Source organism: Pseudomyrmex gracilis, unplaced genomic scaffold (genome assembly GCF_002006095.1).
Source record: "Pseudomyrmex gracilis isolate BER0280 unplaced genomic scaffold, ASM200609v1 scaffold_334, whole genome shotgun sequence".
Lineage (NCBI taxonomy): Eukaryota > Metazoa > Arthropoda > Insecta > Hymenoptera > Formicidae > Pseudomyrmex > Pseudomyrmex gracilis.
Genome location: NW_018020918.1, coordinates 58,423 through 77,249, shown reverse-complemented (window position 1 = coordinate 77,249; position 18,827 = coordinate 58,423). Strand labels below are relative to the sequence as shown.

At 41.7% G+C, this 18,827-nt stretch overlaps 1 protein-coding gene across 1 annotated transcript; it reads left to right on the top strand.

The window, feature by feature from the left end:
- The first annotated feature begins 5,165 nt into the window (after positions 1 to 5,165).
- On the top strand, positions 5,166 to 6,209 carry LOC109860138. Its single transcript, XM_020439017.1, has 2 exons — positions 5,166 to 5,513; positions 5,649 to 6,209. Exons 1-2 carry the CDS (start codon positions 5,166 to 5,168, stop codon positions 6,207 to 6,209), a joined length of 909 nt encoding a protein of 302 aa, XP_020294606.1.
- The last annotated feature ends 12,618 nt before the right edge of the window (positions 6,210 to 18,827 follow it).

Genomic DNA, 18,827 nt, shown 5'->3' with positions numbered 1-18,827 from the left:
TGAGAGAAATTGTGTTGAAAAATCGTCGAATCACGATTAGAGAAATAGCTGATGATCTTAACATATCGTTTGGCTCATGCCAATCAATTTTAACGGATGTTTTGGGTATGACACGTGTGTCAGCAAAATTCGTTCCAAAACTGCTTAATTTTGATTAAGCAGTTAGTTTTGTTTTTTGGCCACAAACAATACTACCATCATGCCTCAGCCACCGTATTCACCAGACTTGGCCCCCTGCGACTTTTTCCTCTTTCCAAAATTGAAAAGGCCCATGAAAAAACGAAGATTTGCGACAATTGAGGAGATTAAGGCTGCATCGCTGGAGGAGCTCAAAGCAATACCCAAAAGTGCATTTCAGAAGTGTTTTGACGACTGGAAAAAGCGCTGGCACAAGTGCATTGTATCAGAGAGAAATTATTTTGAAGGGGATAACATAATTTTGGATAAATAAATGAATATTTTTTTATAAATCTGAAAAGTCACCTTATTTTTTGATCACACCTCGTATTTCTGTTTGTTCGACGTTCCGGCTTAATGCATCTGCATTGGTGTTAGCTTTCCTCTTTTTATATATTATTTTATACTCGTATTCCTCGAGTTTTAATCGCCAACAAATTAATCGTGATCCGGGGTCTTTGACAATGAATAGCCATACAAGCGCTTTGTGATCCGTTACGATCTTAAATTTTACACCATATAAATATGGTCGAAAATGTTTAACGACCCACGATTGCTAATAACACTTTTTCTGTAGTGCTATAGTTCCGTTCGGCGGTGTTTAATACTCGACTTGCATATGCGATAGGCTTATCTTGTCCTATCGGGCCTTGTGACAAGACAGCTCCGACAGCTCCATTGCGTAACTTGATGCGTAGAGTGTAACGATAAATTCCTGTGTGAAATTCGGATACGCTAGCAAAGGTGCGCTGCTCAATTTTTTTTTTAATACCTCGAACGCTTGCTGCTGTTCTTGACCCCACTCGAACTTGACTCTTTTTTGTGTTAGCTGAGTCAGAGGTTTTGCAATTCTTGAGAATTGGTCAATGAATTTCCGATAATAGTCTGCTAATCCTATGAAAGCCTGTATATCTTTTACTTTTGTTGGCACAGGAAAATCTTTTACTGCACTTATTTTTGACAGATTTGGTTTTATCCCATCTTCAGTAATAATGTGCCCTAAGTATGTGACTTCCTTCCGGAAAAATTCACACTTATCCGGCTGTAATTTCAGATTATTTTCCCGAAGTCGTTCGAACACATCTTTTAGTCGCTTACTGTGTTCTTCCAGACTGGCTCCATATTCACTATATTGTCTAGATATACGAAACATTTTATGCCTTGTAACCCGGACAAAACCGAGTTCATCAGTCTCTGAAACGTGGCTAACCAAAGAGCATTCTATTATACTCGTAATGCCCGTACAGTGTCGAAAATGCTGTCTTGCACTAGTCTGTTTCTTCCGTGGGTATTTGATGATACCCCGACGCGAAGTCCAGCGTGGAACTTATAATACTTAGTATTTCCCAGCTGATCCAAGATTTCCGTTATGTTAGGCAGAGGGAACAAATCTCCAATGGTCACGTCGTTCAGACGTCGGAAATCTACCACTATCCTCAGTTTTTTAACTCCTGATGCATCCATTTGTTTTAGGTATTACCAAAAGTGGCGCATTCCACTGACTCTTACTAGGCCGAATTACCTTATTTTCCAACATTTCTCTTATCTGTTTATCGACTTCTTGTTTATGCTTCTCCGGTAGTCAGTATGGCCTTACATTAATCGGCGCGGTATTGGCCTTGACCGGAATCTGATGTTCTACCGCGCTTGTTTTACTCAGCGGTTTCCCGGCTAAGTAAAAAATATCATTATATTCTTTGCTTAACTCGTAAAGTTTTCTTCTTTCTTCTTTATTCAAATGTTGTACTTGCAACATTTTCTTTATTTTTTCTTGACGTGCCATTGAGCTTGTTCTTCACCATGTTCATTTCCAGGCTCCCGTAAATGTCTGTTAATGGCTCAATTTTTACATGTGGAATCTGCAGTTTTACACTTTGCTCGGTTGTATTAATTATGCTTACGGGACATAAATAATTTTTTGGCTGTACGAGAAAACTACCGATAAATACTCTTGGCTGCTTCTCTTCTGCTTCAATTAATCCCACCTGGTTGCTATTCGCTATTGCTTGTAAAATGGCCTCACATCTTGATGGTATTTCTATGCTTTTATAAGGGTGTAGAACCAACGCCTCCTGTCCTACACGAACTTCCCCTTTTAAACATTTCTTTTTAATAAGTGACACTGAAGCTCCCGTGTCATACAGTAATTCTGCTTTCCTACGCTTTGTTTTTTTAATTGGCATTCTTACAACGTCCAAACCTACTTGCGTAGCGTTTATCTCTGTAATTTGAAGCTCTGCCACCGTTATAGCCTTTTTCTTTTTATTGCTTCTATCCTCTTCATTCTCGGATGAGTCGCTGCTGTCACTTTAAATCTGTTTTGTATTACGCTTTTTATGTGATGTATTTTTTGGTTTCTTTCCTGGATACTTTCTGTTTTTTTTGTCATTCAGGGCCCAGCAATTTTTCTTAAATGTCCTGCCTTTTTGCAATAATTGCAGTATTTTTCAACGGCATTCATTCTGCTGCTTGCTTTTGGCAACGTTATTTTGTTTGTTTGGCAATCTCGACCGAAGTGTCCATGCTTTTTGCATTTAAAACATGTGTCTTTATTATAGATATTTGCTCGGCAATCTCGACCGAAGTGTCCATGCTTTCCGCATTTAAAACATGTGTATTCATCATATTTTCCTTTATTTTGCGGATTCTGATTTTTTACTTAAAGAGATCCTAAACTGAATCTGTTTTATCGACTGAATTTACGGCGTATGGCGGCAGATCGTAGTAATAATTCTTTCATATAAAAAGTTGTGCAGTTTGTATGTTGTTGTGTTGCAGTTTTTAAAATAAAAGTTAAGTAGGTGAGGCCATTGAGCAATGTAATGAGACATCACTGTCATTGCTCAATGACCTGTTTAGGCTGCGGGGCAACAGCAGTTCTAGGAACAACTGCTGGTTGCCACAGGATGCGACACATTGCCGCATTGTCCGAAGTGCAACGCAGCATGTGTCGACACCGGCACAGGTAACTAACACGGTCGTTGTTAGGACCGGTGGGCCTGCTGAATCGGCGCGATTGATCTACTATAAATCGATCGCGCGGATGAAGCAGAGCAGAGTCTGTGAACCGACTGCTAGCTCACTGTGCGGCTCCGCAAGCCGGAAAGTTTACTGCAATGAGAAACAGCCGTGTAACAAACATTGTAAGGAACAGGAGCAATAAAGGATATTTTAATAAGTTCAAGTATAGAACTTATTCTTCTCACCATCCAACCTCCTCGACATCCAACAAATTTTGGGGGCAGCGGTGGGATCTCTCATTCCGTGTGTCAAAGACGGGACTCTGCAGGAGATTTCGGTTGGAACAAGGAAACGGACACTGGGTGAGAAAGAAGAGAAAAAAAAACAAGAACAGTTGAGTTCTAGTTGAAAAGGGGTGTATTTAAAAAAAGTATAGAAACATATATGTGTGTGCAAAATATATATATTGGAATCCTCGTTCTAGTAAATATTGCTCCTGAAACAAAAAGAAAATAAAACCTGTCATTAAAGAGTGTCTTATACACCATTCAAAAGAAGAAGAAAGACACTGCGAACTCACAGTCTCGAGTTATACGGCAACACTAACCTAACGCAAGCCAAGCGACGGGCAGTGACACAAGGCGGAGATAAAAAAGCGGCCGGACTGCAATAGCAGAACGCAAACAAAATCTACCGCCGGGAGCAGCAAGCAGCTGTGACGGAAGGGCCAGGAAGAGCACCAAGGAAGCAGCAGAGGACAGCCGAAAAAAGCAGCAAAGGTGACAAGGCAGCCAACGCAAGCGAGGCAGCGGTAGCGGCGAAGCAGCGGTAGCAGCGGAGCAGAGAAGCATCGAAACAACGAACCAGCAAAGCGGCGAGGCAGCGATAGCAGCGGCGCGAGGAAAGCTGAGTCAGCAACACCACACAGATACAACTCTCGTAAGCGGAATTAGGTCAATTACTGTAAGTCGAGTAAATATTTTGTAAAAGCGAGCGATACATATGTTCGGTAACTGGCGTTTGCAACAATGCGGCGTACAATCTGAGCAATTAGCGCGGTCGTTACGAAGTCTATTACCGGTACAGGAACCGAAAACCGCACCGGCGGCGCTTTATCAAGAAGCAGAAGTAAACAGGCAAGATAGGAATTTGTATCCGAATGTGATTATAGAAAGAGAATTTCTATTCGATTTAGACGGTAGTATAGCCGGTCATTTACAGAGTGTAATAAATTGCGGTAGAGTTGAGAACAGTGGAACCCCGGGCAGTGGTACTCAGAGGTCTTCTTTAGTTTCATACGAGAGTGAGTTGTTCCGAAGAAACGCGATGGATGCTGACCGAATAGAGCAGGTAAATGACGAGCAGGTCATAGGTCGGGCTCGCGAAGATGTCGAGCGGGAGATCGACAGGATGCGAAACGAGTTAGGAGCGAGAGATGCCGCGGGACGTGGGGCTGCGGGACCGAGCGGACGTAATGCTGCGTCAGCTAACACGTTCTTTTGAATTAATGAATGCACGCATGGATACGGTAACCCGCTATGTAAGTGAACTACGCGTACAACGCCGCAGAACACAAGCGCACGGGGACGACGATCCGCCGGAGCGCGGCAATGAGTTTGACGTGACGTATGGGCGAACGGCCGCCGACGTACATAATCAGACCGCACACTTATTTGGTTACATAACACTGAAGGAAGCGCGCGCCATGATACCAACGTTTGACGGGAAGTCACAAGCGCAGTTACGAGAATTTTTAAGCGCGTGTACATATGCGATAAAAAATATTACTCCGGTCAACGAGCGGACTTTATTAGAAGCAATATTATGCATTAAAGGGAAGGGACAAGCTTTTTTTATTAGATTTTGAGACGAGACATATTCATAGTTTCGAACAGTTAAAAAGCGAGATAGAAAATACGTACTCAGCCAAAAAAGATACGACTGAGTTGCAAATAGAGTTTAGCTCTCTTAAACAGAAGCACGAAGAAAACGCGTTGAATTTCGGGCAGCGCGTGAATCAACTCGCTATGGAGTTGTATGAGTCTATGAATGAAGGAAAAGTACGTACTATGGAACAAAAACGCACAATATTGGAAACAATAAAGGAGCAGGCACTGCACCATTTCCAAATAGGCTTACGCAAAAAACTTAAATTGATAGTACGTTCGCGTGGATACGGTACGCTTCAGGAAGCCATAGCTGGAGCAAGCGCAGAAAAAAAAGTTGCAGGAATAAAATTAAAGAGCCGCATGCCAGCGCAAGCGCGTGGTAGCAATAAAAACTACAAATGCTTTAAGTGCGGAAAGATCGGACATTACGGAAGAGAGTGTCGGTCTAGCAGAACAGACCGACTGCCAAAACCGAGCAGTAGCAGGGTAAATGCTGTGGACAAAACGTGCAGTTATTGCAAGAAAGCAGGGCATATCAAAGAAAATTGCTGGTCACTGAGCGGCAGGAAAAATAAAAAGGGAGCTGCAAAAGCCATATGTGCGGCAAAANATAAGAAAAAGAAAAGCCGAAGTGACAATAGCGAGTCATTGAGTGACGAAGAGGACAACGGAAAAGGAAAGAAAAAATCCGTGTCAGTGGCAGAACTACAGGTAGCCGAGCTAAATGCTGCGCAAGCAGTTCTGGACTTGGTCACTGTACCGATGAGAGAAGCAAAGAAAGGCGAAGCAGAATTGCTTTATAACACTGGAGCAACAGTGACATTGATCAAAAAGAAATACTTAAAAAGGAAAACGCCAGCCGAGAAGACGAGCACGAAACTGACAGGCGTTACAGGGCATCAAGCATGCGTCATAGGAAAAATCACAGCAACCATACAGCTAAAAGACAAAAATATTAAGCATCCGGTTTACGTTGTGAGAGACGATTTCCCAGTTAGCTATCAAAGCATTTTAGGAAATGACTTTATAAAAAAGCACAATGCCAAGCATGATTACAGAGCGGAAAAACTCTTGCTGGGAAAAAACACGTTACAGTTGCGCCCATATAAAAGTATAGAATTGCAACCTCGTAGCAAAACAATCGTGCACAAGCTGTTACTGATGGTAATCAGGTCGGCATAGTATAAGGAAAAGAGACGCAACCAGGAGTTTTTATAGGAAGCTGTTTGGTACAACCAAAAGAAAATTTTTGCCCCGTGAGTATAATAAATACTACGGAAAAAACGGTAAAAATATAGGCACTCCGCATGTTAAACTGGAAGCGCTAAAAGAAGAGAGTGTGACAAGTAGCAAAGTAGCAAACGTAAGCATAAAAACGGAGAGGTCAACGCGCCGCGAAAGAGTAAAAAAGGCACTGCGAGTGAAGCATTTAAATAAAGAAGAGAAAGAAACATTATACGAGATATGTGAGGAGTATCAAGACGTATTCCACCTTGCAGGGGAGCCGCTATCTAAAACAAGCGCGGTGAAGCATAGAGTACCTGTGAGAATTGACACACCGCTCCTATAAACGTTAAGCCATATAGGTTGCCGCAGAAGCATAAGCAGGAGGTAGAAAAACAAATCGGGGAAATACTAGAAAGCGGAATAATACGCGATAGTGAAAGTCAGTGAAACGCACCTTTCCTAGTAGTTCCGAAAAAAATGGACGCGTCCGGCGTGAGAAAATTAAGAATAGTCGTAGATTTTCGTCGACTAAATGAGGCGACAATAGGCGATTCTTTTCCACTGCCAAATATTGCGGAAATACTGGATCAACTTGGGAAAGCGAAGTATTTCTTAACGTTAGATTTGGCGTCCGGGTATCATCAGATACCAATGGACGAAGAAGACAGAGGTAAGACGGCGTTTTCAACGCCGCATGGTCACTATGAGTACAATAAAATGCCTTTTGGATTGAAAATCGCGCCGGCGACATTTCAAAGGTTGATGAACTCAGTCTTGTCATGGGACTACGGGGTATAAAGTGTTTTGTGTATCTCGACGACATCGTGATACACGGTGCGAGCTTGCAAGAGCACAGCAAGCGGCTACGAGAGGTCTTTGACAGGTTGCGGAAGTACAACTTAAAGTTGCAGCCGGACAAGTGCGAATTTTTTTGCAAAGAGGTCACATATTTAGGGCACGTGATCACCGAGAAGGGTATATCGCCGGATCCGTCAAAAATAGAGGCGGTCAAGGGGTTTCCGGTCCCGAAAAAAGCAAAAGATATACAGGCGTTCATTGGTCTGGCAGGATACTACAGAAAATTCATCGACCAGCTCTCAAAAGTAGCAAAGCCGTTGACACGAGTGTTACAAAAAAAAGTAGCGTTTGAGTGGGGGCCCAAGCAACAGCAAGCATTCAAGAATTTAGAAGAAAAATTAATTAGCGCTCTGTTGCTCACGTATCCGGACATCGACAAGGAGTTTATCGTCACAACCGACGCGTCGGGTTACGCGGTCGGCGCGGTGCTATCGCAAGGTGCGGTAGGTCAGGACCGGCCGGTTGCATATGCAAGCCGAGTACTGAATAAGGCTGAGCAAAACTACAGCACGACGGAAAAGGAGTTACTTGCAATTGTGTGAGCGGTAAAGCATTTCAGGCCTTACTTGTACGGAACGAAGTTCAAGATTATCACCGATCACAAGGCACTAGTGTGGCTTTTTAATGTAACAGACCCAGGATCGCAGCTCGTGCGATGGCGTTTGAAATTAGAAGAATATAATTATGAGATCATGCATAAGAAAAGGAAGGCGAATACCAACGCGGACGCGCTGAATAGAGCTCCCACGGAGGCATGCACGTGCGAAGCAAAGGAGAGCGAGAAAACAAAAGAAGAGAAGAGCGAGAGGCAAGAGCTAACCAAAGAGGAAAAGAGACAGATACTATACGAGTATCATGATTCACCGGTGGGCGAACATCAAGGAGTAGCACGTACAATAAAAAGAATAAGAATGAAGTACGACTGGCCTAAGCTGACGAGCGACGTGGAGAATTATATTTCAAAATGCGAATCCTGCCAAAAGAATAAGTTTTTGCGGAAAATAAAAGTACCACTAGTAATTACAGATACACCGAAAAAGCCTTTCAAAAATTGTGCGCTTGATATTGTTGGACCAGTACCAGTGACGAGTAGCGGAAATAAGTATCTGCTAACGTTTCAAGACGGTCTCACGAAATTTAGTAAGGCGATACCCGTTCCGAATCAGGAAGCCGCTACGGTAGCAAGAGAGTTCGCGACGAAAATTGTGTACGAACACGGGATTCCGGAAACAATTTTAACGGATCAAGGAACAAACTTTGTAAGCGAATTAAAAATGTTTGCAAGTTACTGCGAATTAATAAGATACAAACAACGGCCTATCATCCGGAAAGTACCGGAGCGTTAGAACGATCGCATAGGACGCTGGCCGAGTATATACGTCACTACGTGAACGAGGACCAGACAGATTGGAACGAGTGGGTGCCGTATGCAATGTTCGCGTACAATACGACACCACACACGGCAACGGGATATTCACCTTTCGAATTGGTGTACGGGAGGTGCGCGGAATTACCGACCGCCTTAACAAAACCACCGTCTACGCAGTATAATTTAGAAAATTACGCACAAGAGTTAAAAGAGAGATTGCGGGCGACAAATCGAGTAGCGCGGGAAAAACTCAAAAAAGAAAAAAAAAGGCTAAGCGTTACTATGATAAGAAAGCTAAACCAGCGACGTTTAAAGTAGGGGAAAAAGTCTTGTTGTACGATGAAACGCTGAGAAGAGGCAGGTCTAAGAAATTAGAGTCAAAGTGGATAGGACCTTATGTAATAGTCGCGAAAACGTCAGACGTGACGTATGCAGTCAAAGTAGGACGGCGCACGCAGAATGTGCACGTGAATAGGCTGAAAGCCTTCATAGAAAATTTAAAAAAAAGAAAAAAACTCCTCGGCCAGGAGTCGAACCTGGAATCTCCGGCTTTCCGTGCCATCGCCTTCCCTTAGTTAGGGGGGTATTTGGGATCTTTCATATATGNGATGCAAATCTAGCATCCTATATGATTTTAAGAATTGAAAATTTCAATTAAAAAAACTCACATGTAAAAATAATTTACATGAGAATTTCATACATGTGTATATATATATACATGCACGTTTATTCCTGCACAACATCCTNGGAATGGCTCGTATCGGCCTTGTTTCATTCTTAGTTTGACAATTTCACGAGCCTTTACTATTCATTCATTTAAAAAAAAGAACTTACCGGGTTGCCTCACTCATCGTCTGAGTCGGACAGAACGATGAGGGGGTGGACGATGGGCGGCGGAGGCCGCAGGCAAATTACGTCGTCGTCGTTGTTGTCCTCCGGGTCGGAAGAAGCGGGCGGCGGAGGCCGCGAGCAGAGGAATGTTACCTCCAGAAAGCCCGGAGGTGACGGCGGCGGGCCCTCGAGGGTGTGGGGCGTGGCAGGGCGTGAAAGGGTAGAAACCCCGGACGAGTCCTCGGAGTTGGTGAATGACGTCTCCGCACTGTCGCGGGAAGAAGATTCCTCCGCGCTGTCGTCGGTACATAAGGAATAAACGAACCGCGACATGGTAAACACTATAACAAAGTTTTGGTGAAAAAAAGAGAAGGCATACTTGTAAGTTCCGTAACCAAACACTTACACTAAGTTGTCACAACACAAAAAAAACTAGAACACTGTAGTTACCGAGTTAATGGCGAACGGGGTAAAACTGATGCTCGTTGTCATAAGAAACCATGTCCTGAGGAACAAAAGACGATCACGGGACGTCTCAAATATAAGTCCTAGAATTAAAATAAGAAGCGATAAAAAGAGCTTAGGCGGCAAGAGTAACGAACTCGAAGTACGACCAACGCTCGCGGTTCCACCTGTTAAGCCACACCGTTCGCGATAAAAGTAAAGCATAATGCATAGGCGTATTGTATAAAACATTTTGCTTGCAGGAAAATGTTGTTAATAAAAGTAGTAATACTTACTTTTTGCGTCGCGTGAAGTAGACCCGGGGACCAAGGATACCACATACGAAAATTTCAACACAATCCCGGCATGTACTACGAGAAGTACGGAACGATGCTCCACGTCAGCGAAAAGTGGAGATTAGTCGTAAGATTAAACGTATCTACGATATATACGCGAGTTGAACAGGCGGAACGCATGTTGAGAGATACAAAGGAAACATGCGAAAACATAACGATAGTTCGTGAAAGTAGGGAATTTTGCGAAGGTTTTGTTGCAGAGTTTACAAAAGGTAGAAAGACTGGCCAGACGCGTTAAGACAATCGTAAGTACACCAACGCGTTACCGAAGAGGGCAAGTGGACGTGGTAGGCTCTGTCGCAAAAATTTTGTTTGGCACTATGGACGCCGACGACGAAAAACAGATATCGGAGCAAATAGAGTTGTTAAGTAAAAAACAGACGGTGCTACAACATGTGATTAGAAATCAGTTGCAGGTTGTAAACGCAACAATCGCGCACGTACAAAACGTGGAAGAAATAGTCGAGAAAAACGAAACTCAGTTAAGAAACGCGGTATTGGAGATAACTCAAAAGGTGGACGATTACGCACGACAAGCGGAGTTAATCGAGTATTTTATGGAGCTAGGAAGCGTAATCACCGAACTCGAGTTTGACGTGGAAAGCGTCATGGGGTACATCACGGATGTACAAACGAAATTCGCACAATTAGAAGTAGTACCCGTCGAGTTAATATTAAAAAGTTTCCGGGACGCGAGCAGTTGGTCAACCCACGGGTTGCATTTCCCGTTTGCTGTAACTCTGGAGAACTGGCCAGTTATTAAGGAGTATGTAGGAGTATGAAACAGTTAGCGTTTATTGTAAAGATGCGAGTATGTACATTATTGTCAAGTTTCCTCTGGTAAAATCTGTAGAGTATAACGTATTTAGGGTAGTGCCACTACCGGTGCACGACCACGATAACGTGTTTACGGTAGCTCAGATCAAAAATCAGATAATCGCGGTGGACGTAAACAGGCAGACATATTCAATCGTAACGAGAAGTCAGTTGGATCAATGCAAACATGTAAAAAACGATTACGTGTGTGATAACGTCGAGTCAGTGTACAAAGTGCACAAAGATGCGCCTTGCAAGGTGCAAGCTTACATTAGCGAGTCAGGAGACTTTTCAAATTGTAAGGAGGAAACGGTAGTGACAAATCACACGGTGTGGATAAAATTGGAAACAATGCGTGTATGGTTATATTCGACCCTGACAAGCGAGTCAGTACTAATTTCCTGCGAAAATCAACAGGAAAAAAACGAGGTCGTGGACGAAGTTGAAGAGATAGAATTGGCGGAGCAATGCAAGCTGATAACTTCAAGTATATCAATTCACGCGAGTAAAGTGATAAACGGTGTGCAGATCAATATGTATTTGCCGCGGTTCAATTTGTCAAAGGTCAGAATAATCGCGCGGCTAAGGGCAAACTGATAGCAATAGAAAGTGTAACAACAAATAAGTTAAAAAGTTTGCAGACGGAAGTAACAGAGTTGACGGACGAGATGGATAGAAGTGCCGGCTCGTTCTACGAAAATCTGCACTTTATCTACCCAACGACGTCAGGCGTTACAGTAATAGTAATAATCATAGGAGTAATCGTTTATACGTTAGTCAAAAGTAAGGAAAAAAGAAAGTTAGCACGTGTCGCTGTAGAGTTACGCAATGCGGAACGGCGAGAAAAACGGAAGAATACTCGTACACAAAACGCTGAAACGGTAGCGTTGTAAGTGTCACGTAGTGTAATCAAATTGTAATCAAATATTGTAAAATAATAATGATTGTAATCAAGTATTGTAAGATTGTAATAACGGAAAATGTCGGTTGCACACATTTTCCTTTTTTCCGAAAGGGGAATGTTGTGCGGCAGTTTTTAAAATATAAAAGTTAAGTAGGTGAGGCCATTGAGCAATGTGATGAGACATCAATGTCATTGCCCAATGACCTGTTTAGGCTGCGGTGCAACAGCAGTTCTAAGAAGAACTGCTGGTTGCCACAGGGTGCGACACATTGCATTGTTCGAAGTGCAACGCAGCATATGTCGACATCGGCACCGGTAACTAGCACGGCCGTTGCTAGGACCGGTGGGCCTGCTGAATCGGCGCGATCGATCTACTATAAATCGATCGCGCGGATGAAGCAGAGCAGAGTCTGTGAACCGACTGTTAGCTTACTGTGCGGCTCCGCAAGCCGGAGAGTTTACCGCAGTGAGAAACAGCCGTGTAAAGAACATTGTAAAGATCAGAAGCAATAAAGGATATTTTAATAAGTTCAAGTATAGAACTTAATCTTCTAACCATCCAACCTCCTCGACTTCCAACAACGTAGAAAACCAACTGCGTCCCGTTTTCGGAACAACATAAAGAACAATATAGAGCTCTCAGAAATGTTTTTAGAAGATTAGTGTAAATAAATAGTATGCGTGAAATGATGAATAAATAGTGTGTGTATTCCAATATTGTTCTGAAAATATTCACGCACACTATTTATTCATACTAGGCTTCTAAACGCATTTCTGAGAGCTCTATATTGTTCTATATGTTGTTCCGAAAACGGGACGCAGTTGGTTTTCTACGTACAAACTGCATAACTTTTTATATTAAGCGAATATTACTACAATCTGACGCCAAAAGCTATAAACTCAGTCGGCAAATTGACGGAGTTCGACCGTCAGTTTAGGATCTCCTTAACCGTGGGATGCTGTCATTTTTTCTTCCAAGCTGGCCACATTTATGGCTTTCTGTACAGTTCCATAATTTTGTGAGCGAATTATTACTCTAATTTCGCTTTTCAATCCTATCTGGAATTGCTGTAATGCCTGCTCCTTGATTGTGGTCATAATTATACGTTTTTCTTTAACGCCCCTTACTTTCCACCATGGCCCCATACAACTCCATGGCGATTTGATTTACACGTTGGCCGTAAGTTTGTGCACTTTCGCCATTTTTTTGCCTTAACGTATTGAAATCTATTTGTAATTGAGTAACACTTTTCTTTGCAGTGTAAGTGTTCTCAATTTCTTCTTTTAACTACCGGAAGTTGCAGATATTCTTTGTTTCGAAGTCTAATAGGACCTGACTTCGCAATTTTGTACATAACATTACTTGTAACAAAGCAGGTTTGTCCAACGGGCTGACAACTCCCGCTGCATACTCACACGCGTTCAGAAACTCGTGTATTTGCTTGGCTGATTTTCCGTCAAACACTGGTATTAAATTCACCGCGTCTTTCAATTGTAGCTGACTCCTGTTTACTACATGGTTTCGGATGTCATAATCCGTCCGTCCGTACGTTATATCCAGTTGCTCGCTTGGGCGTACGTGTGTGTTCCTTCGTGTGGGTGGAGCACCTGTCTCACGCATTCTTTCTTCGTGTAGCTCCTCCATTTGCCTACCTAACGCGTCTACACGTGCGTCCATTGCCCCTAATGTCCGTTGCAAATAGAGAGGGACCGTGAAGTTCAGATAATTGCTATATCTTTTAAGACAAATGATTGTTTTACAACTTTTTTTACTACATTCAAGCAATTTTGAATTAATGGTTTAACCTTCCCTAAGCGTTTTGATACTGGTACAGTTACCTTAGATTTTCACTTTGTATACAAAATTTATAGAATAAATTCAAATTTTTCATTTTACAGACATAAATAAATACTTTTTAAACAAGAAAAAGATTCTGAAGCTTGTGAAGAAAGAAAGTGCAAAAATAAAATTAATGTAGATTTTAGCAGTAACGCCAGAGTAACACATACGTCTATCTTTGTTTCTATCATGTTATGTATCTTTGTCTTGATCTAACTAAATGGTGCTACTTACTAGACAATGTAGTGGTTGAGCGGCGGCCGAATCGGAGCCGGAATTCGGCTGTTGTTTCAGCATTCTCTTATAACTATGTATTTATTAAAAAACAAAAACCAATAAACACAAAAATTAGTTTTATAATTTGTATAAACGCTTATAATAAATCATTCTTTTAAATATAGATAACACTGTAATGTAAAAAAATGTAACAATTTTTTAAAATATTATACTTGTTTGAGGTAGCGCGCGAAACGGCGATTACTTTAACGCGCATACTCATGATGTTACTGTCTCATTTGAGTCAATTTTACTCTAAACATTTATTCTTAATGTTACGTCCTGGACTTCACAGTCCCCTTCTGTTTGGAACCAGACATAAACTAGCTTTAAGATTTGCGCCTTAGAATTAATTTTTAAATAACAATCCTTGAGCAGAGAACAGAGGACCTAATGAACTAAGATAAAATCCGTATTGCAATTTTTTATCTAATCACTCTTACCGATTTTCAAATGAGTATCGGTCAATTAATCAACAAGTAGCCCGGATGTTTAGTTTACAAATATAAACTTAGATAATTTAGGCGGTCCGCTAATCTCTAGCAAGGAATGTTAGGGCACCGAAAATAAACAGGAAACTGCACGTGCAGATAACAAACTTTAAACAAATGTTGAGCAAGTCAGATGGAATGATTGTCGATGATTGGTCCTCTCGCCTGATCGGATTAGCAAATGAAAAGATCGACATTTTAATCAGTAAAGAGTGGGAGAGTAAAATCTAAAGACGATTGACAAAAATCAGAAGGGTTAACGCCCCGAGATCATCATATATAAGGCGTTGGAACACCGGAGAGTCAGAGCTTCATAACCAGCATTACGATTAGTAACACAGTTCTATTTTTTCTCGTGCGATTCAACAATTTAACTTAGAGTCAATTCGGTCATACAAAAAGATACTCGCTTTTCCTGTTCGGTCTGAAATTCGACAATCCAAACGATTCTTAATTTGATATCGATCTCGGCACGTAAATCCGAGTGAACAGTGCGACTCGTGACAACTTCCATCAGAGGAGACGACCAATTCATTCTACCTGAGTCCAGCCGACAGACTCCTGACTTTTGGGCGAAGCGAATCAACCACTCATCTCGACATTCTACCGTAAACAATAAGTAGTGAGTACTTACTAACGCAATAGTTTTGCAAAACGATCTAAATTCCCACGCACACAGTAAAACCTACTTCGAGACGGTTGATATTTGGAAGACAGGATTAAATTCGACAGTTCAATTAATAACTGCTCCATTTAGTAAGCTTTTCTCCTCGACATCCTAGTCGGACTAGCTGTTCGCGATCTTGTGTCGTCCCGAACAACTGCCGATTTCCTTTCAATCGGATTAGCTGTTCACGACTTTGTGTCGTCCCGAACAACTGCCAATTTCCTTTCAATCGGATTAGCTGTTCACGACCTTGTGTCGTCCCGAACAACTGCCGATTTCCTTTCCTGTCAGATTAGCGACTCACGACCTTGGTTGTCGTTCCAAGCCGCTGCTGACTTTTCGTTCCTGTCGGATTAGCAGCTCACGACGTCAGTTGTTCTGAACCGCTGCCGATTTCCAATCACCACTGTCAAACTTTGAGCAGTAGCGAATCGTATGTAATTGTCATACCGCTCCGAAAATCAACCGTGATTCTAACAACGCGATATTTAAACCGAACCTTGCGGCGGAGAACCGCTGCCCGTCGAGCGAGCGGACCGAAGCATACCAACCCCCGTTTATCCGGTAATAGCCTAAATAGTGACGGTGCTCATTTACATAAGGATTTAAAATATTGAAAATACTAACAGTAATGTTAATAACGAACTCCCAGGATTAAAAATAATAACAATGCCAATGTATATTCAAATTCACACCGAACTTCATCACACGTCCAATTATTTAATTCAACTTGCGTAAGATATTTTTTGAATAAACCTAAATGTTAATATTTTGAATAAAAATGATTTATATACTCATAAAAATGAAACGGCTTTAACTAATTAAATGAACTTTTGAATAATCCATCCTGAAAACTCATTCTTGTAATCTCATCACGTGATCGCCAGGTCCTGTCCCAGGTAAATTAGATTTGTTTCTAAGACCTAAAAGANGACCGACGAGTGAGAAGACGTTAGACAAGTAATATCGGGAAGTCCGTTGACTTGACTACGTCGTTGAACAGTCTCGCTCAACTCGCATCCTTGCCTTATCTCATTAGGTCAGTGTGCCGAGATATAATACACAAAAGTGTCGTGTGTCAAGTTGCGTTTCTCCGTTAGGACCCGATCGTAACCGTAGGTCAGGACGTAACATTAATATGAGATAATATTTTATAATATTAATAATTTATAAACTCTATATTTATACAGTACCTCGCTAACTTTCCGCTCTTCGGTTCCGCGAGTAGAAAGATGGTGAAGTATTGTTTCAAAAATTGCTGGCTGTTATTTCTAATTGGCTCGATCGCCACTAAATTATCCTCCTCAATTCGCGCAAAGCCTCGGCAAGGCAGATTTAGGAATTGGTAGAGATGATTCCCAGCAAGATACCAAGGGACAAATTTCGGCGTTAGCGAGGCACTATTGTATTTCTTTATGTAAATTGTCCGTAAATTTTGAATTTCAATTCGTAAATCCAAATAGAATGCTATATTTGCATCTCGTATATAATAAATGTCTGTACATTTTCCTATCTCATTTTAAAATATTGCGAAAAAAATACTTTGGCCAGAAGTCAAATCTGTAATATCTCGCTTTCCGTGCAATTGCCTTTCCAATTCGATCCCCGAGGCACTAGATATTTGTCTCGCATTATTCGTGTATCAAGAAACTCTGAGAAAACACATCTTCTATTGGCGTGAATTATAACAATTAATGAAGAAGTAATATTTAATAATGCGTAGTAGACAGCTCCAAAATTTATTAATATAAAGAATCTTGAAATTGGCTGTTTGAAGCAAAACGGTTGTTAGTTTATGTAGTTACAAAAATTAGTTTATTGTATGAACAAAGGTGTATAAAACATTTTCGACCTTTGGTTTAGATCTTCCTCAATATATTTCTACAAATAATAATTTAAGATAGAAAATCGCAAAGATAGTACATAAATAAAAAACGTTATAGAAAAACTTACAGAGATGTAGTAATGGTCATCATACAGGTGTCGAATTACAAATTTATGATGTAGAAAGAATTGACCATAACTTTATAAAGGTAATAACGCAACTGAGAAGACCGAACCAATATGCGCCGATTTAAATAGACAGAAGTTAAAGCCACAATCAAGGATCACAAGGCACAGCTCCGTCAAGTGTTATCAACAAATGGTAAATAAGATGTATCAAGATTTTTGGTGTCACTGTGTCACTTGCCGGCACAAACAAAATCGAAAATTTAGCGACTAGCCTCGACACGAAACTTGAGCGACGCGAATACGTAGCTTACAAAATAAAACCGACACCTCACCGTACGTCGTCGTCGTTCTCCGTCAGTCAGCTCTCGATACTGCTGTCGGTCCGTTGCGGCGATCAGATCTCTTTCGTCCTGAATCGATACGACACGATTTACGGGAATCCGACCCAATGCATCCGTCTTGTACAATGGCGTGCGATCAAGAGCGCGAGGATCGCGATCGATGCGGGGTCAATATGCCAGAGAGCGCTAAAGTCACCTAGGGTAAATCGGTTTAGTCAATCAAGTCACGGGGAGGTCCTAAGCGCGGCGCGCAAGCTCACGCTAGACGGCAGGATCAGCAGGCTCGCAGGATCGTTTTAGATTAACTGCAGAAGTAATCTATAGAATGCAACGTATAAAAACAGCTAAGCGCCATGCAACATCGAATAAAGCAGCTGAGCAAGCGAACAGTACAGCGATAAAAGTCGGGTAAATGCTGAGTTGTTCGGCGGAGAAATGATTCGTTGTTGGTTCGTTCCATCGTTCTTCTCGCGTTGTTTCGCCGTGCCGTTGACTGCCGTGGAGCAGAAGAAAAGCGCCACCGTCCTTGCCATGCCATACCCATAAACGTATAATATATAGACTGCGCGTTTGGCTGAAAAGATGTCTTCAACGTTGAGAGATACAACATACTTTGAATAGTAACTCTTTCTCTGTCTATCAATGTCTGTAGTGAGATCAGGGCCTACTGTTTCATACCACCTAATCTACAATCACCCCTTAATCTCTTTCACTCTTTTTCAACCCCACTTTTTTTCTATCCCCACTTTTCCACTACTATTCTATTAATCTAATTTTCTCCCACTACTTCGCTAAACAAAGATAAGGCTACTATTCAACACCAGCTCTCTCTCAACGTTGAAGACATTTTCTTAACATGGCAAAAGTAGGGAACGCGCAGTCTATATATTATACGTCTATGGCCATACTATGCAGCAACATACTCTCACCCCTTTTGCAACCTTGATGCGATCTTTCGTTAGAGCCTCCGTGCTAGTTCCACTTTCACGCTTTCTCTCGTCCTTGCTGACAGATCGAAGTTCCTCGAAAAATTCTCAATGTAACTTCTCGGAATGGTAAGGCGCTATCATTACATATAAAAAAATATATATTGGGAGTACAAATTAGTTCGGTCCGTTTTCAAAAGATGGCTCCGGCTGTTGTGAATGGTTCATAGTGACAGCTGATTTTGACGGTTTCAGAGAGGTTAGACATCTGCTAATAATATTCAGTTTATATTGCTTTCATACAAAAACCTTGATTTTTACTGTGTTTGAAATGTCGAATTTTGTGTTACCCAAGCAGCATTTGCGGGAGGTTTTAATTTTCTGATTTAATTAGAAGAAAAGTGCAGCTGAAGCCCATCGAATGCTTGTCGAAGTTTATGGTGCTGGTGGACACTGCTCCAACTGATAAATCATGTAGGGAATGGTTTCGACGTTTCAAGG

What these genes read in the sequence shown, in the direction of transcription:
- LOC109860138 (XM_020439017.1), top strand. Translation starts at nt 5,166, where the DNA reads ATGGAGTTGTATGAGTCTATGAATGAAGGAAAAGTACGTACTATGGAA.